This window comes from Leptopilina heterotoma, unplaced genomic scaffold, assembly GCF_015476425.1.
Source record: "Leptopilina heterotoma isolate Lh14 unplaced genomic scaffold, ASM1547642v1 Lhet_180, whole genome shotgun sequence".
Classification (NCBI taxonomy): Eukaryota; Metazoa; Arthropoda; class Insecta; order Hymenoptera; family Figitidae; genus Leptopilina; species Leptopilina heterotoma.
In genome coordinates this window covers 1,506,510-1,530,141 of record NW_025110897.1, presented here as the reverse complement: position 1 = coordinate 1,530,141, position 23,632 = coordinate 1,506,510, and the positions used below count along the sequence as shown (strand labels likewise).

General features: G+C 29.2%; 4 protein-coding genes across 15 annotated transcripts in view; 2 read left to right on the top strand and 2 right to left on the bottom strand.

Moving 5' to 3' along the window:
- LOC122499999 (MATH and LRR domain-containing protein PFE0570w-like) overlaps positions 1-5,241 on the top strand; it is a 35,144-nt gene extending 29,903 nt beyond the window's left edge. For 8 of the 9 annotated variants that reach the window (XM_043608642.1, XM_043608646.1, XM_043608644.1 and 5 more), the window contains one exon: positions 183-4,474. In XM_043608642.1, the coding sequence (XP_043464577.1) occupies positions 183-1,078 (896 nt within the window). In that variant the 3' untranslated portion in view covers positions 1,079-4,474. Of the gene's footprint in view, positions 1-182; positions 4,475-4,803 lie in introns of those variants that run through there. The other variant, XM_043608647.1, reaches the window with a different exon arrangement.
- LOC122500003 lies at positions 4,802-12,706 on the top strand. The gene is made up of 8 exons (XM_043608665.1): positions 4,802-4,845; positions 5,239-5,443; positions 5,835-5,939; positions 7,815-7,867; positions 7,955-7,996; positions 8,208-8,409; positions 10,289-10,394; positions 12,223-12,706. Exons 2-8 carry the CDS (start codon positions 5,440-5,442, stop codon positions 12,230-12,232), a joined length of 522 nt encoding a protein of 173 aa, XP_043464600.1. The 5' UTR covers positions 4,802-4,845; positions 5,239-5,439; the 3' UTR covers positions 12,233-12,706.
- A 2,202-nt stretch (positions 12,707-14,908) lies between these two features.
- Positions 14,909-18,134, bottom strand: LOC122500004. Of its 4 annotated transcripts, none has more exons than XM_043608669.1 (4): positions 18,075-18,134; positions 17,926-17,988; positions 16,511-16,850; positions 14,909-15,519 (listed from the first exon to the last, which is right to left on the bottom strand). In XM_043608669.1, exons 3-4 carry the CDS (start codon positions 16,764-16,766, stop codon positions 15,485-15,487), a joined length of 291 nt encoding a protein of 96 aa, XP_043464604.1. In that variant the 5' UTR covers positions 16,767-16,850; positions 17,926-17,988; positions 18,075-18,134; the 3' UTR covers positions 14,909-15,484. The 4 variants fall into 4 exon arrangements, with proteins under 4 accessions (XP_043464604.1, XP_043464601.1, XP_043464603.1 ...); XM_043608666.1 differs by lacking the exon at positions 14,909-15,519 and adding an exon at positions 15,533-16,279; XM_043608668.1 differs by lacking the exon at positions 14,909-15,519 and adding an exon at positions 15,533-16,279 and having other exon boundaries at positions 16,511-16,833; positions 18,075-18,132.
- A 19-nt stretch (positions 18,135-18,153) lies between these two features.
- Positions 18,154-20,965, bottom strand: LOC122500005 (mitochondrial pyruvate carrier 1). Its single transcript, XM_043608671.1, has 4 exons — positions 20,835-20,965; positions 20,684-20,759; positions 20,510-20,610; positions 18,154-18,555 (listed from the first exon to the last, which is right to left on the bottom strand). Exons 2-4 carry the CDS (start codon positions 20,737-20,739, stop codon positions 18,395-18,397), a joined length of 318 nt encoding a protein of 105 aa, XP_043464606.1. The 5' UTR covers positions 20,740-20,759; positions 20,835-20,965; the 3' UTR covers positions 18,154-18,394.
- Between the last annotated feature and the right edge of the window lie 2,667 nt (positions 20,966-23,632).

Genomic DNA, 23,632 nt, shown 5'->3' with positions numbered 1-23,632 from the left:
AGATAGGCACTCAACACACTAGATGACTAGACCGAAAAATTTCTTGCAGTAATAAGTCGAAATAAAAAAGAATAATTCTATCAGTCTAAACGATACCATTATCTATTTAGTAAATTTAATAATTTTGAAGGTGAAACCATATAAAGTCATATTTTAGATCATTTAAGAGACATAATTTTCAGCCGTGACTTTACGACTCTCCATACAAGAACAGGTGAAACAGACCAACAATAAACTGGATTTAATGGATTCAAGCTTGCAAGACATTAAACGAGACAACAATACTTTAAAAGCAGAACTAAGTACCTGTAAAAGGAAGTGTAACAGTTTATTGGAAGAAAATAAATTTTTAACTGAAAGAGTAAAGGAATGCGAAAGGAAAGTGGATTTTATTTCGTATAAAGAGAGAAGTAAGAACGTGATATTGTATAAAGTCCCGGACACAGAGAATGAAAATAAAAATCTGCTCAACACAGTCAAAGAGATAATTCATAGAGTAAACACAAACCTACCAACCGATACTATAACCGATGTGAAACGACTGGGTAAACAAGAAGGGTCACGGCCAATTTTGATTTCCTTCAATAATTCGAATTGCAAATCATTTTTATTCCAAAACAGAAAGGCTCTTTCTAATATGAATATTGCTATAGCCAATGACCTTTCAAAAGAGGAAAGAGAAAAAAGAAAAAATAATTACCTAATTCTACTCAAATATAAAGAGATATTACAACAAAAAGGAAAAACTGCAATAATTAAAGGCCCGAAAATTATTGTAGACGAAGAAATGTTAAATGTTGAAGATGTCGAAAAACAATTGAAAAAAATGGAACACTCAGAAGTGGAAAGAGAATCCGAGTATTACTCTGATAGTGAGGAATCGACTACATCTAAGGCTTCTACAGCGAGCGGAACCAAGAGAGGAAGATCGCATGGCTCCAAGAACAAAATAAAGAAAAAGATAAAAACATCGTCAGATAAAATGACTGCTAACCCTCTTAAAGCATTCTTAATTCCACAAAATCGAAATGCAGCATCCAACGAAGAAGCGAAGAAACTCCCTGTCAATAAATCATAGCTATATACGAAGGAAAAAAACCCTAGAATAATCTTCTGGAATATTAATGGATGGTCCAACTGGAAGGATTTGTCTCCTCTTCTCAATGATATCGACATTGTTTGTATCTCTGAAACTTGGATGATGTCAACGCCGCACTCCTGTTCTCCCCACAATTTCGACTTGATAAGCAGCCCGGCAGTAAGATCAGCAAAGAGAGGAAGAGCAAGCGGTGGTCTAATTATTGCTCTAAAGTCAAGTATTTATAAACATAATATTATAAAAATTACAGAGCAATGTATATTTGTAAAAATCGTATCTAGTAAGACAAAGTTTATCCTAGGAGTAGTTTACGTAAAACCAGATTTTAATTTTGATCATTTTTGCTTAGAATTTAATGAAATAATTACATTAATTAATAATAAATATTCTGATTTTCCATTGATCGTGGGTGGGGACTTTAACGCCAGAATAGGGGAATTAAATCAATTAAATGAAAATATATTGTCGGTGAACTCTAATATTTACTTCGTAAGATCTAACACAGATAAGACAATAAATAAAAGAGGGAGGCAGTTGGTGCGCTGTATGGAGGATAGTGGGTGCATTGTACTAAACGGTAGAACATTGGGAGACTGTTCGGGTCAATTAACTTACGTATTAAAAAATAGAAAATCTACAAATGACTTAGCATGGGTGAATTTGACAGCTATCTCAGAAATAAAAAATTTTGAAGTTATGCAAATGATAACAGGTTCGGATCATTTTCCTATCTCCATTACCTTAGAAAAAAAAGAAAAAATAATAAATCCAATAAGCAAATTAAAATGGAGGAATGAGTTATTTGAAAATTTTTTTGAAGCAATGAATGATCTTCCATGCAGCGCTCCGACTGATCTCCACAGCGTTGACTCGATGGCCGAACATTTGACAGATGCCATAAAATCTAAAGCGAAGTTAGTTGGAATGGTTTCTAAAACAAAAAATAAAAGTGGAGAATCCAAACCATGGTACGACTCCGAATGTTTTTTATTGAAAAAATTTGTAAAGAAATCTTTGAAAAAATGTAAAAATGAAAACTTTGAGAACCAAAAATCTGTTGAACAATATAATAATAATAAAAAATGGTATCTTAATGTACAAAAGTTAAAAAAGAAGATTTACAAAGATTCAACTCTCGATAAATTATCACATTGTAAAGAATCAAAAAGTTTTTGGAGTATAATAAATGGTTTCCGAAGTAAAAGTAATAATAAAAATAATATTGACTTTGACACATGGTATAAATTTTTTTCAGATTTTTTTCAGATTAAAGAGACATTTCCAGAACAAATATTGTTAGCTGAATTAATGGACAAAAATAGTAACACTGAATTGGAACTCCCTATTACTAAATATGAAGTAATTTCTGCTCTAAATAAATGTAAAAAAAACAAATCACCAGGGGCGGACCAAATTACTTTTGAATTTTTAAAAAACCTACCTGAGAAATGGATCGATTATGTAAATCTTCTTTTTAATAAAATTTTAACTGAAGAAAAAGTACCAAAAAACTGGTCAAATATAAATTTAAGAATGTTACATAAGAAAGGTGATATAAACGACCCAGGAAATTTCCGGCCTATAGCTTTAGTTAACTGTATAACGAAAGTTTTCACAAATGTATTGACAAATAGAATCGCGCACTGGGTTGAACAAGAAAACTTACTTCCAGAATTTCAATCTGGTTTTAGAAAACAAAGAAGTTGCGTTGATAATATATTTGTTTTAAATGCCCTAGTTCAAAATCGGTTAAGCTTAAAGGGAGGAAAAGTATACGCCTTATTTGTCGATTTTAGCAACGCCTTTCCGTCAGTGTCACATAATTTACTTTGGAGCAAATTGTATAAATTAGGAATGGGATATAAATTAACTAAAATATTAAAAGATTTTTATACAAAGGCAACAGTATCCGTTCAAAATAATGGAAGCGTATCAACACCAGTAGGTGTAACGAAAGGGGTACTTCAGGGAGAAGTTAGCAGCCCCTTGTTGTTTTCACTTTTTGTAGCGGACTTGGAGGAATTCCTAAAATCGGAAGGAATACGAGGTATTTCCATGGGTCACGATAATGAGATTATATTGCTTGCTTATGCGGACGATATTGTATTAATGGCGGAGTCTTTATCAGGTTTAAATAAAATATTAAAAGCCCTTCATAAATACTGCACTATTAACCATCTAGAAGTAAATGAAAAGAAAACGAAAATTATTATTTATAGAAAAGGTGGACACGCGCAAAATAAAAAGTTGAAATTTACTTATGGTGACTCAGTAATTGAAATAGTAAAAAATTATATATATTTGGGAATTCCTCAAAGTCAATCTGCGTCCTCCGAAGAAGCGTCAAAGAATGCGATAACCTCTGCGAAAATAGCTACGAGCTCAACAATTTCGCTCATAAATAAAATGGACTTGAACACTTGGAAACCAATACCAAAATTGTTTGATAGTTTGGTCGCTAGTACTCTTTTCTACGCTATTCAAGTTTGGGGGTTAAAATATCTTGAGGAAATTGAAATAATACAAATGAATTTTTTTAAAAAACTTCTTTTACTCCCTCAAAATACTCCAAACTACGCGTTAAGATTGGAAATTGGTGCTGTCAAATTATTGAGTAGAGTATTTAAATTAACCCTCAATCTAATTGAAAAAATTTTAAGTATGAAAAATAATAGATATCCTAAAATTTGTTTATTAAGACTTATTAATTTATCAAAACTAGCGAAAACCACATGTAAATATAACTGGTGTCTGCAAGTAGAAAAAATATTCGAATTTATTGGAGAAAAGATTATATGGAATGCTGAATTTGTAAAGAATAATAAAGAAAAATTAATTAAAACATATGAAAACTTTCTGCGAGCTGAAGATGTAAATTCGGTATCTAACTCTCGATCTCTGCAAATTTATCCGCATCTTACTTTGAGAGAAGGAATACAAAATTATTTGAAATTAAAATTTCCACTCATCTTCCTTAAAATTCTTGCACAAATTCGCTTATTAAATAATTACAATACTAGAGTTATTTTTAGAAATAAATTTTATAAATTCGACATCGAATATTGTTGTGGGTATCGAGAGTTGAAAGGCAGAGAATTGTACCACGTACTAATAGAGTGTGATTTGCATAGCAACATTAGGAAAAAATATATCTGTACAAGCGACGAACAATCAATTATACTGAACACTTGGTTTGACCTTCTAAATTTCCCAGATAATAATAATGTAAATTCAATAATAGTTTATATAAGAAATGCGTTAAAAATATAGATTTAGATTTAATAAGGTTTGTAATCGAAACGATTGTATTCTGTTCAAAGCAACTCTTTTGTATGAACTTGATGTTCGAAACAAATAAATGATATATATCATTAGGATGTCCTGATATATCTTACATCACTCCGAGTCAGTCTGACTGACTCGGAGTGATCGATCAAGCCATCAATATTATTAAATACCACCGAGTAATAAATTCAAATCAATATTAAAAATTATTTAAGAGCCAGTTCCACAACTTACTCTTCTTAAATTCTGGTTAATACAGTTACGTAGGACTGGCCCTAAGTAAGATTAAAAAAACTTTAAGCTCAAATATCTACAATATGATTATTTCCAAGCTTTATTAAAAAGATCTACATAGGGAATTTGCAAAAAAATGTACTTTTTAAAAAAGTTACCGTTGTCAAAAATTATTACTTTTGCAGCCACCAGAAAAATATCCATATCAAAGTAGAGGAGCAGAAAAGGTAACAACTCTTGTTTTTTAAAGAACTAAAAATTTAAAATAAATATTTCAGAAATATTTTTAATCAAAATATTATTAAACATGGGATAGATATTCTTGATAAACGATTTAAAAAAAACCCAAGTAAGAAAATTTGTTGAATTTCCGCGAATATTTATGTGATAAAACGTTGCATACATTGTGATGCATTTTTATAACCCACTTTAAACATCAGCCATTTTGAAAATTTTGAAAATTAAATTTTTGTAAAAGATTCGAAAGTTGCATTTTAACGAACACTCTATTACACATGTGCACCTGTTTTTATTTTTAACAGGCATTATTGTTAATTATTTATTGATACTGAGAGTTAAGAATTTGATTTAAAAATTTTATTTTTATTTGTACGCTAAAGGTGGAATTAACAAATGGATCAAATATTTGGATAGATGAGGAAAAACTTGAAAGATTCACAACTGTATATAAAAACAATCCATTAGAGTTAATAAAATCTTTGTTGAAAAATTTATTTGGTTTAGAGAATTTACCGCATTTTACATGGCGTAATACGAGTAGAAATTATAAGCTGATACCCGACGATGTTAAAATTGCTATCATGGGTAAGTTTCACAGTAAAAAATCCTTATTTTAATTAGAATTGTAAATGTGTTTCTTCAATTGTATATTAACACAAAGATAAATTAGAGTATGGTAAAAGTTAACTGTATCGAAACTTATAAAATACCTATGTTATATATAGAAGAATCCATAGAACAGGTCGATTTCATGTTACTGACAAATCTTCCCATTTTAAAAGTATTCACTTAATTATTATCATATTTTTACTACTTTAGAAAATGTCTAATAACCTTTAGAACTAAAAAAATTTTAAAAAGCAGAATTGGTGGTGAATTTCATCCAATACGTTTTCAAATGAAAACCGTATTGGGGGATACGGTCAATTCTGTCCTCTTAATACACTTTATATAAATTTAACATTTCTATTTACAGCATATGTGAATAAAAATGTGGAACCAAGTGACGAAAAGGATATAAAAGAAATCGTTCCAAAATTAATAAGATTCATGGAAAATTTCCATCGTGCATCTGAACCAGGTAAAAGTAAATCTAATTCCTATGATTATACTTTTCCTATCAATCTTATATTTATCAACAAAATTTATCACAAAAGTACAGTTGTGTATTTAGATATTAATAAAAAAGAAATATGTATAAAATTAATCTGAATAATAATATTTTAGAAATATCTTATTGTCAATTTTTTTGCAACCCTACTGGAGAATCCTTTATAGGTTCCTAAAAAGAATCATATAAGGATCCCATGTAAATTATTATAGGATTCTTGATAGAAACCTATGTAAGTTAATATCAAGAAATTTTCTGCAAAAATAGGGTAAGTCCGGGGGAGATGGCCATAGTTTTTTTAAAGTAGTGTAAAATTTATAAAAAATCTTTTTTTGTCTAAACTTTTATTGATAATAATTAAACATTGAACACTTAACTTGAAAATAAAGAAACATAAAATAAAATATTTTCATTGCAACAATCTTAAAATTTACATTTTCGAAAAAGTGCATTTGGCCATTTCTCTGGAATGTCCGGGTGAGATGGCCACTACCTATAATTTTTGGCTTTTATCTTAAATTTAATTTTTAATCGTTCACATCACTTTCCTCTTTTTCTGGTCGCATTTTGAAAATTTTTCATGGGGTTCAGAGCAGTTTTCATGTAGCCACAAGTGTCAAATTCTGCATTGAATTCAATCTTCAATTAATGTCGTTCGGTTGTAACTTTTAGCACAACCTACAAATAAATCTCCATCTCTGGTGTCAATTAGATCAATTATTTTGTTCTCAGGCATTTTTAATTTGCTTTTCTTTAATATTTCTCAAGTATCTAACATTAACATAAAAAAATTTTAAAAAAAAGTCATTAATGGCCATCTTACCCAAAAATTCATGATAAAAGTAAACATCAAAATATTAAATAAATAAAATAATTTTTCCTTTCATTTTTCGTTTATATCGAAGCGTGGGTTCGTGGGTTATACACTACTCAATAAAACTTAAATTTAAAAATTATGTTAACAAATAACAATATAGCAACAAGAAATCTGAAATTTTCAAATTATTTTGGACCCATGCAAAAAAATAAACAAGGATTACACTTACAGCTTCATTATTTTTCATCAAATTATTGTTTAGATTTATTATTAATCACAAAAGGTTGAAGAATAACCCATAAAAAGTGATATTTCTTTACAAATTCTGTAAAATATTCGAACTGGCCATCTCTCCCATATGGCCATCTCCCCCGGACTTACCCCAATATTCATTCCTATAGGATCCTAAATAGGTCATAAATAAAATTTTTTAAAGAATTTATAGAATTTATTCAAAACAATTTATTGTAACTTAGAATTCTATAGAAATCTTAACATTTCAGAGAAAACTTTGAAAATAAATTTGGTTTGACGGGAATTCGAACCTGAGATCGACGAACGCAGTTTATTTCTCTGAAATGTTAAGATTTCTATATAATTCTAAGTTACAATAAATTGTTTAGAATAAATTCTATAAATTTTTTAAAACATTTATTGTCTAACCTATATAGGATCCTATAGGAAAGTATATATGAATTATTGTAGGTTATTCTTATCGGAATCCACATAAGATCCCATATAGAAAACTATAGGTTATCCTATTACTTTACCATAGAAGCCTCAAAGGAATCTATAAAGAACCCTATAGGAAAACATGTTTTTCTTGCAGGTTTCTTTATAGAAACTTACATAGGTTCCTATAAAGAATCCTATAATAATTTACAAGTGATCCTTTTCGCATTCCTTGTAGGAACCTATATAGGATTTTCCAGCAGGGAATACATCGAAGATTTATAATTATAAAAATCAAGATTATAATAATATAACTAGATTATAATTTAAACATTTTCAAAGACATAAATGTTTAGGTATTATTCGAGGGACGAAAAGAAAATTTGACATAGAAAGCTACTTATATGAGGTACATGACAATAATGTTTAAAATAAAATTTGTAAACATCAAGTACAGTAATATGTTTAAAATCGTTTATTTGTTAAACATTTCCAGAAACCAGAAAAATTCCCTTATCAAGAAGGAGGAAATGGGAAGGTAACTACTTTTTTTCCATTCTTATGTAAATAGAAATATTTGTCAACAATGATCTATAATAACAATCCTATTAAAAAATTATTAATACAACGAAATTTCAATTTTTATAACTCTTATAATTATCAATAATATGATGGTAAATTTAATATAAGTATCATTATAATTAAAAACGCTTATTGTATGAACATCTTAAAATATTTATATCTTATAGATTGAATTAGTGCCTGAATCAAATATTTGGATAAAAGAAGAGGAATTTCAAAAGTTGAATGAAAGTTCTCCTATTACTTTAGAGACTTTGATTCAAGACTTATTGAAAAATTTACTTGGTGAAGAGAATACAAAATTCTTTTCTGAAATGGGTTCAGATCAATTTGAAGAAGTACCAAAAGATCTCAACAATGCTATCTGCAGTGAGTTCCTCAGAAAGATATTCAAACTTTTTGTATTCAATTGTTTAACAATAATTCTTTTAAAATAACTACAACCAATAAAATACTCATCTTATATATCTAGGGTGATGTGAAGTGATGTGAAACATGGGGGGATGTGCAACACCGCCGATTTCTGATCTACAGTTCGATATTGAACAGAGCCAAGTATTGACATTTGTTTGTGTCCTCACCCGTGTGGAAAAAGCCACGTTCGAGCCCCACAGCTCCGAGGCCCCCGTCGGGGGCCCATGTGGAAGATCCATGAGGAGAAATCCACGAGGGCACCAGCAGGGGCCCAGTTCTTTACCCTTACGGTTGCCCTGCTCAAAAATTTATCTAAGTTTCAAAAAAAAAAATTTTTTATTAAAAAACTTTAGTTCAGATTGCATTAAATTACATTTCAAAGCCCTGCTCGACAATTTTTCTAAGTCAAAACAACGAATATTTTTTACAACAAAAAATTATTGTTTACAATCATTTTAAACAATGAAAAACACGTTTTTAACACAAATGTTTTGACATTTTTTTTTTTTTGAAATGATAAAAATATTAATTCATGAATATTTATGGTCTACTATTATATTATTAATATTATTATTATTAAACTATTTAATTATTTGTCATGGTGTATTAGTGTTAATCAATAATTTATTGAATCATCAAAAGCAAGTCAGCAAGTCACCTACAATAAAGCAATAATTCTCAAGTAGGTCCCGTAGCATAGTGTTAAGAGTGTTGACTGGTAGTTAATAGGTCGTAGGCTCAATTCCCGCGTGCGTCAGATTTTTTTTTTTTGGTCACGATTTAATTAAAAAAAGTAAAAACTGTTAAATAAGAATGTTATTTATCAATAATTGGACTAATTTGTTATTAATAAATAATTAATTTATTAATTTAATTGAAAATAAAGTTGAGGGCATTTTATGAAATCCACGAGGGCACCGCGTGGAAAATCCATATGGAATCCATGAGGATTTTCCTCGAGGGCACCCATGAGGGAAAGCATGTCACGCCTTCGAGGGCTCCGCGTGGATTGCCCCTACGGATTCCACATAGCAAGAGGGCAATCCACGAGGGCCCCGCCGGGGGCCCTCACCATTTTTCTGCACGGGCAGTAGCTTGTTTTTTATATAAAACTCACGAGACAGCTCACAGCTAGGTACAAATCATTTTTCGCAAAATATCATATTTGGGGTGATGTGCAACACGTTTTTTTGGGGTGGACGTAACTATACTTTTTACGTGCCATAACTGCGATTCACATGATGAATAAAAAATTCTTAGTTATTTTCCTCATTCAGTTATGAATAAATAAAAAATTAAACAACAAAAAATTTTTTTTTCTTTGGTGAAATCTCCACTTTTCAGAGGTCAACTATACCTTAGTAATTTTTTTTGGCAGATTTCGATTAGTTTGCATTGAAAAAGACTAAAATTAATAATTAAAGAGATTTTCATCGATATTTATGCATTACATACCTGAATTTTACTGGTGTTGCACATCACCCCAACTTTTTTGGAAAATGCAAAAACAGACGTTTTTGAAAAAGCGAAAAATTTGTAGGAAAAATTTAAAATTCTGAAAATCTAATAATGCAGAAATATTCTATTATAATGCCTCTAAGTCATTCAATTTTAAAATATTTAAAAATTTAATTATTTGACATGTTTTTCGTCCAACGAAAAAAAACGTTGCACATCACCCCACATTACCCTATTTATAAAAATGTGTATCAAAAAATGGATAATGCCTAATATTTTAGATTTTTCAAGAAAAGTATGTTGCAAACTGTTTTTAATTTCAGCGTCTGTTAATATTACATTTTTTAAATAGAATATAAAATTTGATTCTTTACAGAATTTGTAAATCATAAACTACAAGTGGCGAAACGTATTACAGCAAGTAAATGCTTAGATAAAATTGGAACACAATTAATAAAACTGAGAAAAAAATTAAAAAGCAGGTAAAAGTATAAAAAAAACCCATTAATATCTATCAGGACGCAAAATTGAAATTAATTTCTCGGTTTATACCAATTTTTAAAAACTTTTTAAAAAATTCAAAAATTAAGGTTTGTTAAAAACGGCACAATCGATTTTTTCATTTTAGGCCCAAAATTATCAAGAGGCATCTTAAAAACAAAATAGAAAAAGAACCGAGGTGGGCATGCACTTTTAGGTGGAAGTTAGTTGAGACCCATCGTGCATAGACTAATTTTGAGTCCAAGACACCCAGTGGTTACAGGGACGTCTAGGAAACGTCTTAAAGACGTCCCTTTTGGTCCGCGGATATTCGGGGACAATGATGGTAATGTCTTGGAGTCTAAAAAAACAACTAAAAGACATTCTTTCTCTGGCCCCTTCAGATCTTAAATAGACATTTTTTTAAAAATATTTTCTAAGTTGAAACACAGTAATATTGAATTAAATTTATTTTAAGTTTAATTTTATTTTTTCTAAAATGTGGAGAAATAATGAAAAAATTCCTACGAAGCTGGGATCGAACTCGAATACCTTGGGCTAGAAGCACTGCGCCTTAAGCACCTCAGCCGTTCAAGACAGATATGAACCTCTACAAAGTTAACGATCTCACTTGTCAATGAAATGAATTCAACTTAGAAAAATTCCAATCACTTTTACATTGATTAGTTTCTAAGTCTAAGTTGAACTTAGAAAATAATATTTTCTATTTATGGGAATTCTTCTATTTTGAAAAAAGACGTCTTTTAGACATCTTAAAGACATCTAATGGCCAAGACATAGAACATGTATAGGACGTCTTTAAGACGTCTTAAAGACGTCTTTTTGTACAAGTCCAAAAGACGTCCGCAAAAAGACATCCTTAGGACGTCTTTTGAACAAGTGTGCCCACTGGGTAATAGCGAAGGCACAGAACTTTGTTAGGATGTCTTTTAAGTCGTCTTTTGTAAAAGTCCAAAAGAGATCCTTTGGACGTATTTTGAACATATATGCTTATTGGGCAATTATATTATTTATATACCAATATTTTTATCACGCTAGACTTTTATTTTTTTATAATAAATTTATGAGACATGACAAAAATATCAAAAAACGAAAAAGTGTCTTTTGCACGTTGAGCTTTTAGTGGTAAGGGCTAAACAAAGTCAATAAATTTTAGATGGCGGCTAACGGTAGTGCAAGATAAATTGATTCGAGAACCCGATATTTTGAGCTTCCAAGACAATTTGTTTTCCATGTCAAAATATATTTTAATTTGACACTTTTTCGCAAAACATCGTATTTTTTTGGAATAAAGTTGTTACACATTTGTTGGGGTAAATTGGAAACAAAATTTAACTTCAGAATCTGACAAAGCGATAAATTTTACTTAAGAAATGGTGTTTAAAATTTTTTAAACTATATGTTTTCAAACAAAATAAGAACCGAGAAATCAGTGTCAATTTTGCGTTCCAGTGGACGTTGATGCTAAGGAAGCATAAAGTAAATATTCCATTTCCAATTTTATATTACAATTTTAAATATATTTAAAATATAGTATGTCTTGTTATTAGTATGTCTTGTGCCTTGATTCTAGATATCTATTTCTAATACTTCAACATTTTAATTCTATTTTTTATACTAAATCAAAATTAAAGTAGTTGTAAATGATTATTATTATATCTAACAATACAAATTCAAATAAAGAGATGTTGAATGAAATCGAAGTAACAACGAATTAAACCTCCAAGCTATCAACGAGGCTCTAATATATATTAAAACATGCTTGTCTAAGTTTATTTTTCTAAACTTTAAATTCTATGTTGATTTCAGAAAACAATAAAGGGGATGTGAACTAAATCAACTTCCGTTTATAATTGTATTCATTGTGAAGAATTTGAATTCAAATAAAAAACAATTATTATCAAAATTAAAACAAATATTATTTAAGATAGTGCCTCTTTCTCTTAAAAATAAATGAACTGCTTACGGTCGAACTTTTTAACAAGTTGTATGAGTCAATGTGTCGATGCAGATTAGATTGAACACCCCTCAGCCTTGGAGTAACCAGATAATTTATTTGATGTTGATGATTTTAGATAAGAATTGTAGACCCTAGGTTGTACGCAGTGAGAAAATTTCAGCAACAAGGCGGTTATATATATATACATAGTTCATTTTATTATTAAATATAGATTAGATTTATTAATACTATTGACCTCAACTGGCCCATACAACGGAGTAATCTTGGCTTACATAAATTTTAAATATAATAAGGAATTTCATTTAAAACAAGTTTAATAAAAGACAAATATGAAACAAAGCATAAAAATAAAACAATACAAAATTTTAAAAAATCAGTCTCATATTTTTAGATTCTTTTTCTTTCTTTACATCCTGGCACACAAGACATTTTTTAAATAAAATAGGGGAGACTGGGGTAAACCCGCTCACTTTTTTTCAGATCGGCTAAAATCTAGGAAATTATTTTCTAAATCCAAGTTAATTTATATCATTTGAAAGCTTATGATTTCTACTAAAAAAATAAAAAAGAGTTTTTGATTTATCTTTATTAGTTTTACTTAGAGAAACTTTTTAATAAACATATACCAAATTTCGAAATCACAATTTTCCAGGGTAAACCCGCTCACTTTATCTTTTCAAGACGGGACAGTTTTATTTTTTAAATATTAAAGTTCGTCTTATTCCCGTCTTAAGTATGATTTATTATTGATAATTTATGAGTTATATAAACAATTCTATAAACAACAAATTGGTTTAATAAATAATGAACATAGATTTCATGAATTACAATTATGGATTTAAATAGTGTTATATTTTATTAAGAGAAAGTGAAATGTAGTTACAATTTTGGTTTTAATAAGTCATAAATTGTGTTATTGTTGAAATATAATACGTAAAATTATTTTATTCTAAATTTTAAATTTAAAACTAAGTGAGCGGCTTTACCCCGACTTCACGTGAGCGACTTTACCCCGAGTGTATTCCTCACATTTCAGAATAAATTTAATTAAATCTTTTTGAAATAAGACAAAACTATATATGTACTTCGATGAAGGACATCCAATAGCAACAAAAAAAATTTGCCAGATAAATTAAGACTCAAAAATAATGAGCGAAAAACTTAAAAATCCAAAATACGTTTTTTTTCTGACACCTCTAAAAACATTTGATCGTCTCTGATTCTATGTTGAATTCATGAAACTAAACGAAAGTTCGTTAATATAAGTTGAATGTTAAGTACTATTCACTGTACCAATATCTCCATTTTTAGTTGAGTTCATAGCGTAAAATCGCTAGTGAGCGGGTTTACCCCAGTCTCCCCTAAATAAATTATTATTAAAACGTAATGTATGGTATATGTTTCTAAGACCGGCTAAATGTAAACATTAGATCTTACATCTCACTCGCACAATTTCTACGAGAAACAGAGACAGAACACAGCTTATGCGCATGATCAACTTAATTGGTGTAGACTGGAACACAGTCCTTCCAACAGTTCTTGGGCTGCTCCGTTGAATATGGTTCTTAAGAAGAATGGAGATTGGCGTCCTTGTGGTGACTTCCTTCGTCTCAATTCAGTCACTGAGACGGATCGATACCCGGTTCCTCATCTTCACGATTTTTCCGCTCAACTTTCAGGTAAAACGATTTTCAGTAAAGTCGATTTGCACATGGCCTACAATCAGATTCCTGTCGCTCCTGATGACATCGAGAAAACAGCTATTATTACGCCTTTCGGCCTTTTTGAATTTCCAATGATGACATTCGGTCTTCGCAACGCAACTCAGACCTTTCAGAGGTACATTTCTCAAGCACTTGGCGATTTGGAGTAGGTCTTTGTCTATATCGATGACATTCCCAGTAAAAACCGTATTGGGACGTTTGACTCAATCTTTTTTTCATCCGCCGAATACGGTCTTATTTTAGCATTAAAATTAAAATCACATGAGCAGAGTACACATTATAAATTGAAATCACAATTGTCCTGGAATGTAAAAATGCCGATTTAGATAAGAAACTGTGAATATTTTTTATTTTTTGTTAAAAATTGGTAAAAGCAAAGTTTGACAAGCGCAACTGAATTTACCATGTGAATAAATGAAGTGGTAAGTTTAAATGGACGAAATGGACTAAAAGAAATCTACTTTTACCGACAGAAAGTTCCTAGAGAATTGTGGTAAATTCAACAAAACAATGAAATTTCATTGTTTTCTAGGAACTTTTTGTCGGTAACAGAAGATTTCTTTTAGTCCATTTAAACTTGCCACTTCATTTATTCACATGGTAAAATCAGTCGCGCTTGTCAAAATTTGCTTTTACCAATTTTTAACAAAAAATAAAAAATATTCACAGTTTCTTATCTAAATCGGCATTTTTACATTCCAGGACAATTGTGCTTTCAATTTATAATGTGTACTCTGCTCATGTGATTTTAATTTTAATGCTAAAATAAGACCGTATTCGGCGGATGAAAAAAAGATTGAGTCAAACGTCCCAATACGGTTTTTACTCGAATCCGTATTGGCTCAGAGCTTCACTCAATTCCTAAACGCCTCACTCAATACTTCTTTTTTTACTGGGTTCTTATTCCTTCGTCTAACTTGGACGAACATAAGTGTCATCTTGATGAGGTTTTCTCCCGTCTTAAACGGTTCGGTTTGCGAATTAATTTCGATAAGTGTCAATTCGGAAGGTCGGAGTTGGAGTTTCTCGGTTTTTTTTATTGATCATCAGGGTTCGCGACCTACAACTGAAAAGGTTCAAGCCACATTGTCTTATCCTAAGCCTGATAACGTTACAAAATTGCGTAGATTCTTGGGAATTCCCAACTTTTATCGACGTAGTATCCGGGGTGCTGCTGCAATTCTTGCTCTATTGAATGCTTACTTGACCAGCTCTAAGAAAAATGACAAGACTTCGATTTTCTGGAATCCTGACGCTGACTTCGCTTTTGAGAAAATTAAAACTGAGATTGACAACGTAGCTCTCCTTTTTCATCCTGAACATGACACTGAGACAAGACACATTACCAATGCCTCCGACTTCGGAATGGGAGCTGCTCTCGAGCAATTCAATTCAGGTGCTTGAAGACCTTTGGCTTTTTTTCTAGAAAATTTACATCTGCTCAAAATATAGCACGCTCTTTTTTATAAATAGTTTCTTTCTTTTCCGTGGTTAATTCAATTGTTATTTTTCGCGTGTTCTAATTAAATCCTAAGTATTTGACATTTTTTGACGGAATAATATTAGATTTCTCAAAGTTTACAATAAATCCTAGGTTTTTTAATAATTCTCGAGTCACTTCAATATTTTTGAGGCATTCTTCTTTTGTTTTACCGATTAACAAGTCGTCTGAATAAACGACTGATAAAAGGAAACACGATCTTAAATTGTCTACCACCGGTTTCATAAGTTTTGTGAATATCAAAGGGGCCGTGCATAGCCCGAAAGGCACGCAATTAAATTCATAATAGTTGCCTTTCAACATAAATCTGAAATATTTTTTATACGAGGTGACTTCCGGAATTAATAAAAAGGCATCTGTTAGATCCAGAGTTACCAAGAAAGCTCCTTCAAATAAGACTCTCGCAACAATTTTTCTATCCACTAGCTTAAAGTGAAGAGGTTCGAGAAATTTGTTAAAATTTTTTTAATTTTAGAATAAATCTTTTTTCTCCGCTAGACTTTTCAGCTAAAAAATATCTGGATAAAAATTGATTTTTGACAGGTAAACATATTGACACCGCCCCTTTTTTAATTAATTTTTCAATTGCTTTATTGTACTCTATTTCCTCTTGTGCCGAATACGATTGCTCCTTGGGAGCATCGACTTGTTGAGGTTTGGATATGAAAGGAATTTCATATCCTGTAACATATTGCAAAATTAGGGGGTCAGATGCCAGCTTTACCCAATTTGAGACGAACAGTCTTAAGGTACTCTCTCACCTCTACTGCCTGCCGGAACAATGAGAGTGAGAGAGAAAAAACATTTAATATGAATTTTCTGACTCTCTTACTCTTATTTGTTACCATGACAACCTGCAGGCAGGCAGTAGAGCTGTGCGAGCGCCTTTAGTCTCCCTGCGATAATACTTACTTGATTTAATGACGAGATTTCTCGTATGGGCGATTCCGTTGATATCTCTGGTGTTCTCCCTGGCGATTCTTCTTGGTACTTTTTGAAATGCCCTTTTCCTGTAATTGTCACTAGTTGTTTTCGTTGGCTGCTTTACAAGTTCCTTACTGGACTTTTCTGCAGATTTAGCCGCCATAAGTTTTTCTGTAAATTTTTCACCATAAAGCAGAGTATCTACTTCGCAATCTTCCGCGTCTTGTTTCACAAGCATGCTCATTCCAGGAGTGATGAATTATCGGCGAGTCATTGACTTCCCGTAGTGTAAGTCGGTAAATAATCTACGCCTGCATCTGCCATGAGACTAATCAGAAGAGATCCATCAATTGAGCCACAGCGTGAAAAAACAACAGCTACGCGCGGGCTGTCTTTCGGAAGCGAAATATCTACTTTGAAATCCGCGGTGGGGACTAGATCTGGCCAATAAGAAGACTACATTCGAAGTAGATATTGCGATTGAGGAAGACAGCCCGAGCGAAGCTGTTATTATTGCACGCTGTGGCTCAATTTTAATTAAAAATTTGGAAAATAATTAAATTAAACAAAGAATTTTTTCAATTTTTTAAAATAATCTTGTTCGTTCATAATTATAATTGAAAATTTGATTAATTCAATTTTATTAAAATGTATTGATACTAATTGAATTTCTGCAAAGAATTTTAGGTACTATTTATGAAAGTAATGGAATCCTTCCAAAGAATGTTATTATTTATGAAAATAATTAAATGTTCGCGTAGAATTTTATTAAAATTTTTGAAAATAATTGAATTGTGGAGAACAATTTGATTATTTATAAAAATAATTGAAATTTTAAAAAGAATTTCAAAAATTTTAAACATAATTGAATTTCTGCGCAAAGAATTTTATGGAAATTTGTAACACTAATTGAATTCTTGTGTAGAATTTTTCTTTAACCACTTGAAACATTTTGAAACAATAGAATTGAAAAATTTCAAAAATCTTATTTTTCAGAATTTTCAAAAAAACTGCGAAAATTCAATTTTATTAAAAAATTTTAAGTGTGTATCTTTTTTTAATTTAACTAATAAAAATTTTATTTATTAATCTTCGCACTAAGAAACATGAATACATTAGAATATGACTCTTTGTAAAATTCAATTATTTATCAATTATTAAATTAAAATACTTTGAAAATTCGATTTGTTAAAAAGTTTTTAATGAAATTCTTTAACAAATTTAATTATTTTCAGTTGAATTTCACAAAATTTCTATTAATTCGATAATTTTTTTTAAATTTATTTACTAACTATATTTGAATCAGTGACTGATTTTTTACTATTTTATAAATTTTATAAAGTTATATAAAAAATTAATTTTATTATTATAGATTTAAAATCTGAATGAATCTCTATACATACCATTTTTTTTTAAGTTTCTCAAGATGAACAAGTTGGTTTAAGTCCGATTTACCGGTGAGAATGCTGAAAAAAATGATAATTTTAATTAAGTTATTTGTAAAGACAAAAATTGTTATTATTATTTTTAAAAGCAAAAAATTAAAATTTACCTCTGATCTCTATTGATGAATTTTTTCTTGAAATGATATTTCGAATGAAAAGGAAAATTAAATAGCAATAATATGGGAATAATGGAGAAATAGTATACATTTTTATTTTTGTATTTCGAATCAAATAAATATGCGTAAAGTTTTAAATAAACTTTAGTATAGATGCAAACTTTAACAGAGCTATTTACAATTAATTAATATTAATGTACGTATTATACAGCCTCAGGGCACTAATCTTTATATTACAAAATACAATGTAAATTGGAACGATTTGTTGGACTTTAGACTCTTGAACAGAAAGATAATTTATTAAATTGCATTTAATTTTCTTCCTTTTTATCAACAAAGTGATACTTGATAAATCGGAACCCTTGCGTTAATTGAGCACATTCGTTGACAAAATGGCAGGAGAACAATAGCATATTACGTGGTTGCACCATTATTGCAAATCGCATGAACATTGCCGAGTACAAACACAGAGCTAGAAAATAAAAACAATTTATAAACACATAAATATTCACAAATATATGAAATAGTTTTAGTTGTATTATTCGCAAGTTAAGATTTCTTTAAATGTTGATAATTATTATATTTGAAGTCAGTGGCCGTTTATTAATTATATATTTCAAGTAAAAGGCTTATCGGTCGTGTTTTTTTTAAAGTAAGAATTCACTTTTTAAAAAAATTATTTATTTATTAACAAAAGTTAATTGTAACTGTTTTGTAATAATTGGCTTAAATATTGTTATTTTGCTTTCACAATTTATATATTTATCAACTAGTTTTGAATTTTTACAATTTCTTTTCAAGGATATAATTATAATAATTGTACCTAGTTCTTCATGAATGTTTAAAATATTTAAGAAAGAAATAATTTTTAAAGATCTTGTAATGGCCTTTAAATTGTATATGTAATCTGTCCAAATTTTTTTAATAATATAATTTTAAATTATTTAAAAACATCAATATTGTTGTTTAAAATAAATATTTTTAAAAATTTCAAATTCAAACCTTTTTAATATTCAACAACTTATATAATAATTCAAGATGACCGAGTTATAAAATGATTATTTTATATTATAAGAATATTGTTACTCTAACTTTTTCAAAATTATTTTCATCATTTTAATTCTATTATTATTTTCTACAATTTTTAACTAAAATTCGCCTTTAAATCAATTATTTTTAATAATTTTTTAAAAAGTCCTTTGACAATTGACAAAACTATTTGTTTACAATTCAATTTTACGAAATTTCGATTATTCGGAAATTCTTCAATTAAATATATATTAGAATATATATTTATAATGGTTTTTATATTCAATTACTATCTAAAATTTTAACAGAAATTCACTTTAAAATTAATTTTTATTACAAAATTCTAAAAGAATGGAATTATTTAAATACAAAAATAAATATTTTATTGAATAATTGAATGTTTTTTAATATTGAATTTTTATAAAGAATTTTATCAACAAATTTTTAAATAATTGAATTCTTTCGACAAATAATTAAATACTTGCCTAGATTTTTCTTAAAAATTTTTTTAAAAAATTGTATTCTTTTCGAAAAACTTATTAAAATTGTAGTTATTGAAAATCATTGAATTTTTGAAATTTTTTAAAATAATTGAAATTTTGACAAGAATTTTATTAAAATTTTTGAAAATAATTTCTGCGAGGAATTTTATTACTTTTGAAAATAATTGAATTTCTGTAATAATTTGTAACTTCTTCAAAATTCAATTTTTTTAGTGACTAAAATTCTTATAGAAATCTATTATTTTTAATAATTAATTAAATATATATTAAAAAATTCAACTAATTTCAAAAGAATTTGAATGATTAAAATTTTTCAAAAAACAAGTTAGTTCTTTAAAATTTCTAATTTATTAAATTCATTTAAATTTGAAATTTTATAAAATCTTATAATTGAAACTTTTTGACGTTCTTCTACTTATGGAAATTGTAAATGCAATTCTTTTAAAACTCAATTAATTTTGAAATACTTAAGTAAAATTATTCATTAAAGAATTTATAAGCCTTTTATTACAATAAATTAGAAAATACTGGCCAATAGGCCACAAGAACAAAAAATCTTTTATCTATTGAATAATTAAAGATTGAAATTTAAATAAAAATGCAGAAAAATGCTTAGATAAAAATAAAAAACTAAAAGATAACCAATGATTGAAGTTTAATTTTCCATATACATCAAGTACTTAATGTTAATACTATTTTTGTAAATTTTAGTTTCTTGTTTTCTTTTCAAAATAAATGAATGCAGAAAATGATAAAATGACATAAAATTGATATGAATTTAGTTAGGAAAAAATCACGCAACATTTGACATTTTATATAAGAATTGTGATAGTAAGAGAATGGTTAATTTTTTAAAATTTCTTTTACATAATAACAAACATTTTTATTACATACCAGTTGTCATTTTGCCACTAATATATTTTGGATCTCTTCGTATGTCAGCGATAGCAGCTATGGGAATACCCCAGTTTGCCATTGGTCCCCAAAAATGTGTGCTAGAAATGTTAAAATAATAGTTTTATATTAAAATATAAAAAACTTATTTAATATGTAAACTAAGAAAGTCACCTCATCAGCCATTCTCGAGTCTCTTTACTTTTAAGTGATTTCAAAATTCGATTCATCCTGATTGGATAGGGATTTTCTATAGCAAAAGACAATAAATTATTAATTGGACTTTATTTGACAAAAATCGTAAAATATAAACAAAAATTATTACAAGTGAGCAGAGAAAGTCAATAAAAAATATTTAGTTCTAGAACTAAAGTAACATTCAGATGACTAGATTGTCAGCCACTGTCGTCTGCTACGCGTTAGTCATTGAATGTTCGACGTACAGATGGTGAGTGCAACGAAAACTTAAGGGCAATTCACAATAGTTCGTGAAAAATCTTTCTCGTTTGGTTCCGGCAACAAAATTTTGGTTATATACCAACAAAATCTTTTATTTGAAATATGTGCAACAAAACCGTTTGGTTGGGCGAACAAAATTCTTTTGTCGAACAAATCTACTTTTTCCAAAACAAATTTCAACACAAGTATTTTGGTATAAAGATGTAAATTTATAGATAAAGACTACACTGTAAAAAAATCTGGTGTAAAATAACACAAAACTTGTAATTTCACACATCAAAATTATAGGTTGTACGTAGTAAATTTATTTCGTTCCAAAAGTAGTTTTACTATTTTTAATAATTTTACATTATACGACTATGCAATTTAATAGTTTTGTGTAAATTTACTACGTCCGACGTAGGAAAATTTGATCACTATGTCCGACGTGGTATTTTTACATTGCGTGTATTTCTGAGACGCATGATTTTCCCCTAAACGACAAATGGTCGAATGTTCAAATGGTCGAATACCAAGTAGTCGAATCGTTAACTGGTCGAATGCTAAAAACATCGAATGCTAAAAACGTCGAATGTTCAAAATATCGAATCGTCAATTTGTCGAATGATCAAAACGTCGAATTCTCAAATGGTCGAATGCTAAAAACATCGAATCGTCAAATGGTCGAATGCTCAAAAGGTCGAATCGTCAAATGGTCGAATGCTAAAAACATCGAATTCTCAAATGGTCGAATGTTCAAAACGTCGAATCGTCATTTAGTCGAATGCTAAAAACGTCGAATCGTCAAATAGTCGAATGTTCAAAAGGTCGAATCGTCAAATGGTCGAATACTCAAAAGGTCGAATCGTCAAATAGTCGAATGCTAAAAGCGTCGAATTCTCAAATGGTCGAATGTTCAAAACGTCGAATTCTCAAATGGTCGAATGCTCAAAACGTCGAATCCTCAAATGGTCGAATGCTCAAAACGTCGAATTCTCAAATGGTCGAATGCTCAAAACGTCGAATCATCAAAAATTCGAAAAATTTGCTTGGTTTAAGTCAACATTAACTTAAACCAAGCAAATTTTTCGAATTTTTGACGATTCGACGTTTTGAGCATTCGACCATTTGACGATTCGACGTTTTTAGCATTCGACCATTTGAGCATTCGACCTTTTGAGCATTCGACCATTTGACGATTCGATGTTTTTAGCATTCGACCATTTGAAGATTCGACGTTTTTAGCATTCGACCAAATGACGATTCGACGTTTTGAACATTCGACCATTTGAGAATTCGATGTTTTTAGCATTCGACCATTTGACGATTCGACGTTTTGAACATTCGACTATTTGAGAATTCGATGTTTTTAGCATTCGACCATTTGAGCATTCGACCTTTTGAGCATTCGACCATTTGAGCATTCGACGTATTGAGCATTCGACCATTTGACGATTCGACCTTTTTAGCATTCGACCAAATGACGATTCGACGTTTTGAACATTCGATCAATTGATGAGTCGATGTTTTGAACATTCGACGTTTTGACTATTCGATGTTTCTAGCATTCGACCAGTTAACGATTCGACTACTTGGTATTCGACCATTTGAACATTCGACCACTTGGCGTTTAGGGGAAAATCATGCGTCTCGTATTTCTACACTTTGACGTAATATTACGTTGTACAATTACACGGCGAATGTAATTTTCTTATTCCTTTAAGATTTTCGAAAAATTTTCAAGTTTTTATAAATAACTCTAAAAAAGTGTATATAATGTACATTTATAGAAAGTATATTCTAATTTATAAGTAAATAATAATATAACAAAAAGTTTTGGGCTATATTTCATAAATACAAAAAGTTACGACTGAAAATATTATTTCAAAAAATATTTGCAGGTTATGTAGATTACAGTCGGCGTGTAAAAATACCACGTCGGGCATAGTGACCAAACTTTCCAACGTCGGACATAGTAAATTTACAGCAGATTTTTTTACAGTGTATAAATATCATTTTTAATTGACTTCAATAAAATATTGTTGATCTTACTGTTTTTGTTAAATTATGAAAAGAAAGAAAAAAACAACGTCAACTGTCAAAGTGTGTATGGTTTCACGAGCAGCCATTTAATCGCATTCTGTAGATTATTCAGTAGGTTTAGTAGGGAGAAGCAAATTTTAGTAATGTCAACAAAAAGTGCTCAACAAAGTGATTTAGTTAATATTACAATATTATTTTTCTCAATTCGAACAAATAAACAATCGAGCTTTTAATAAATGGAAGAAAAAATTTTTGTAACTTTTTTCAATGTTATTATTTTTTCACTTTCTATCTATCTACATATATGGAATTGAAACGAATTCTGTAAAATAATTGTAGTGGAATTAACACTTTTCACTTCACAGGAACTTCAAAATATGCTAAAATGTATATGTTTTTGAGGTTAAGAAAGTTTGCTTACAACTATTTATTTTTAATTAAATTTTACAGGAATTGCTCAAAAAAATGTAATTATTCTTAAAAATTTAATTTCAATTCCTCGAAAAAAAACAATAATTTAAAAAAAAAGTTTTATTAAAATTCTTTGGAAGAATCCAATTATTTACAAAAATATTAGAATTTTTTACAGGAATTCAATTATTTTCAAATATTTTAATAAAATTGTTCGAAAAAAATTAATTA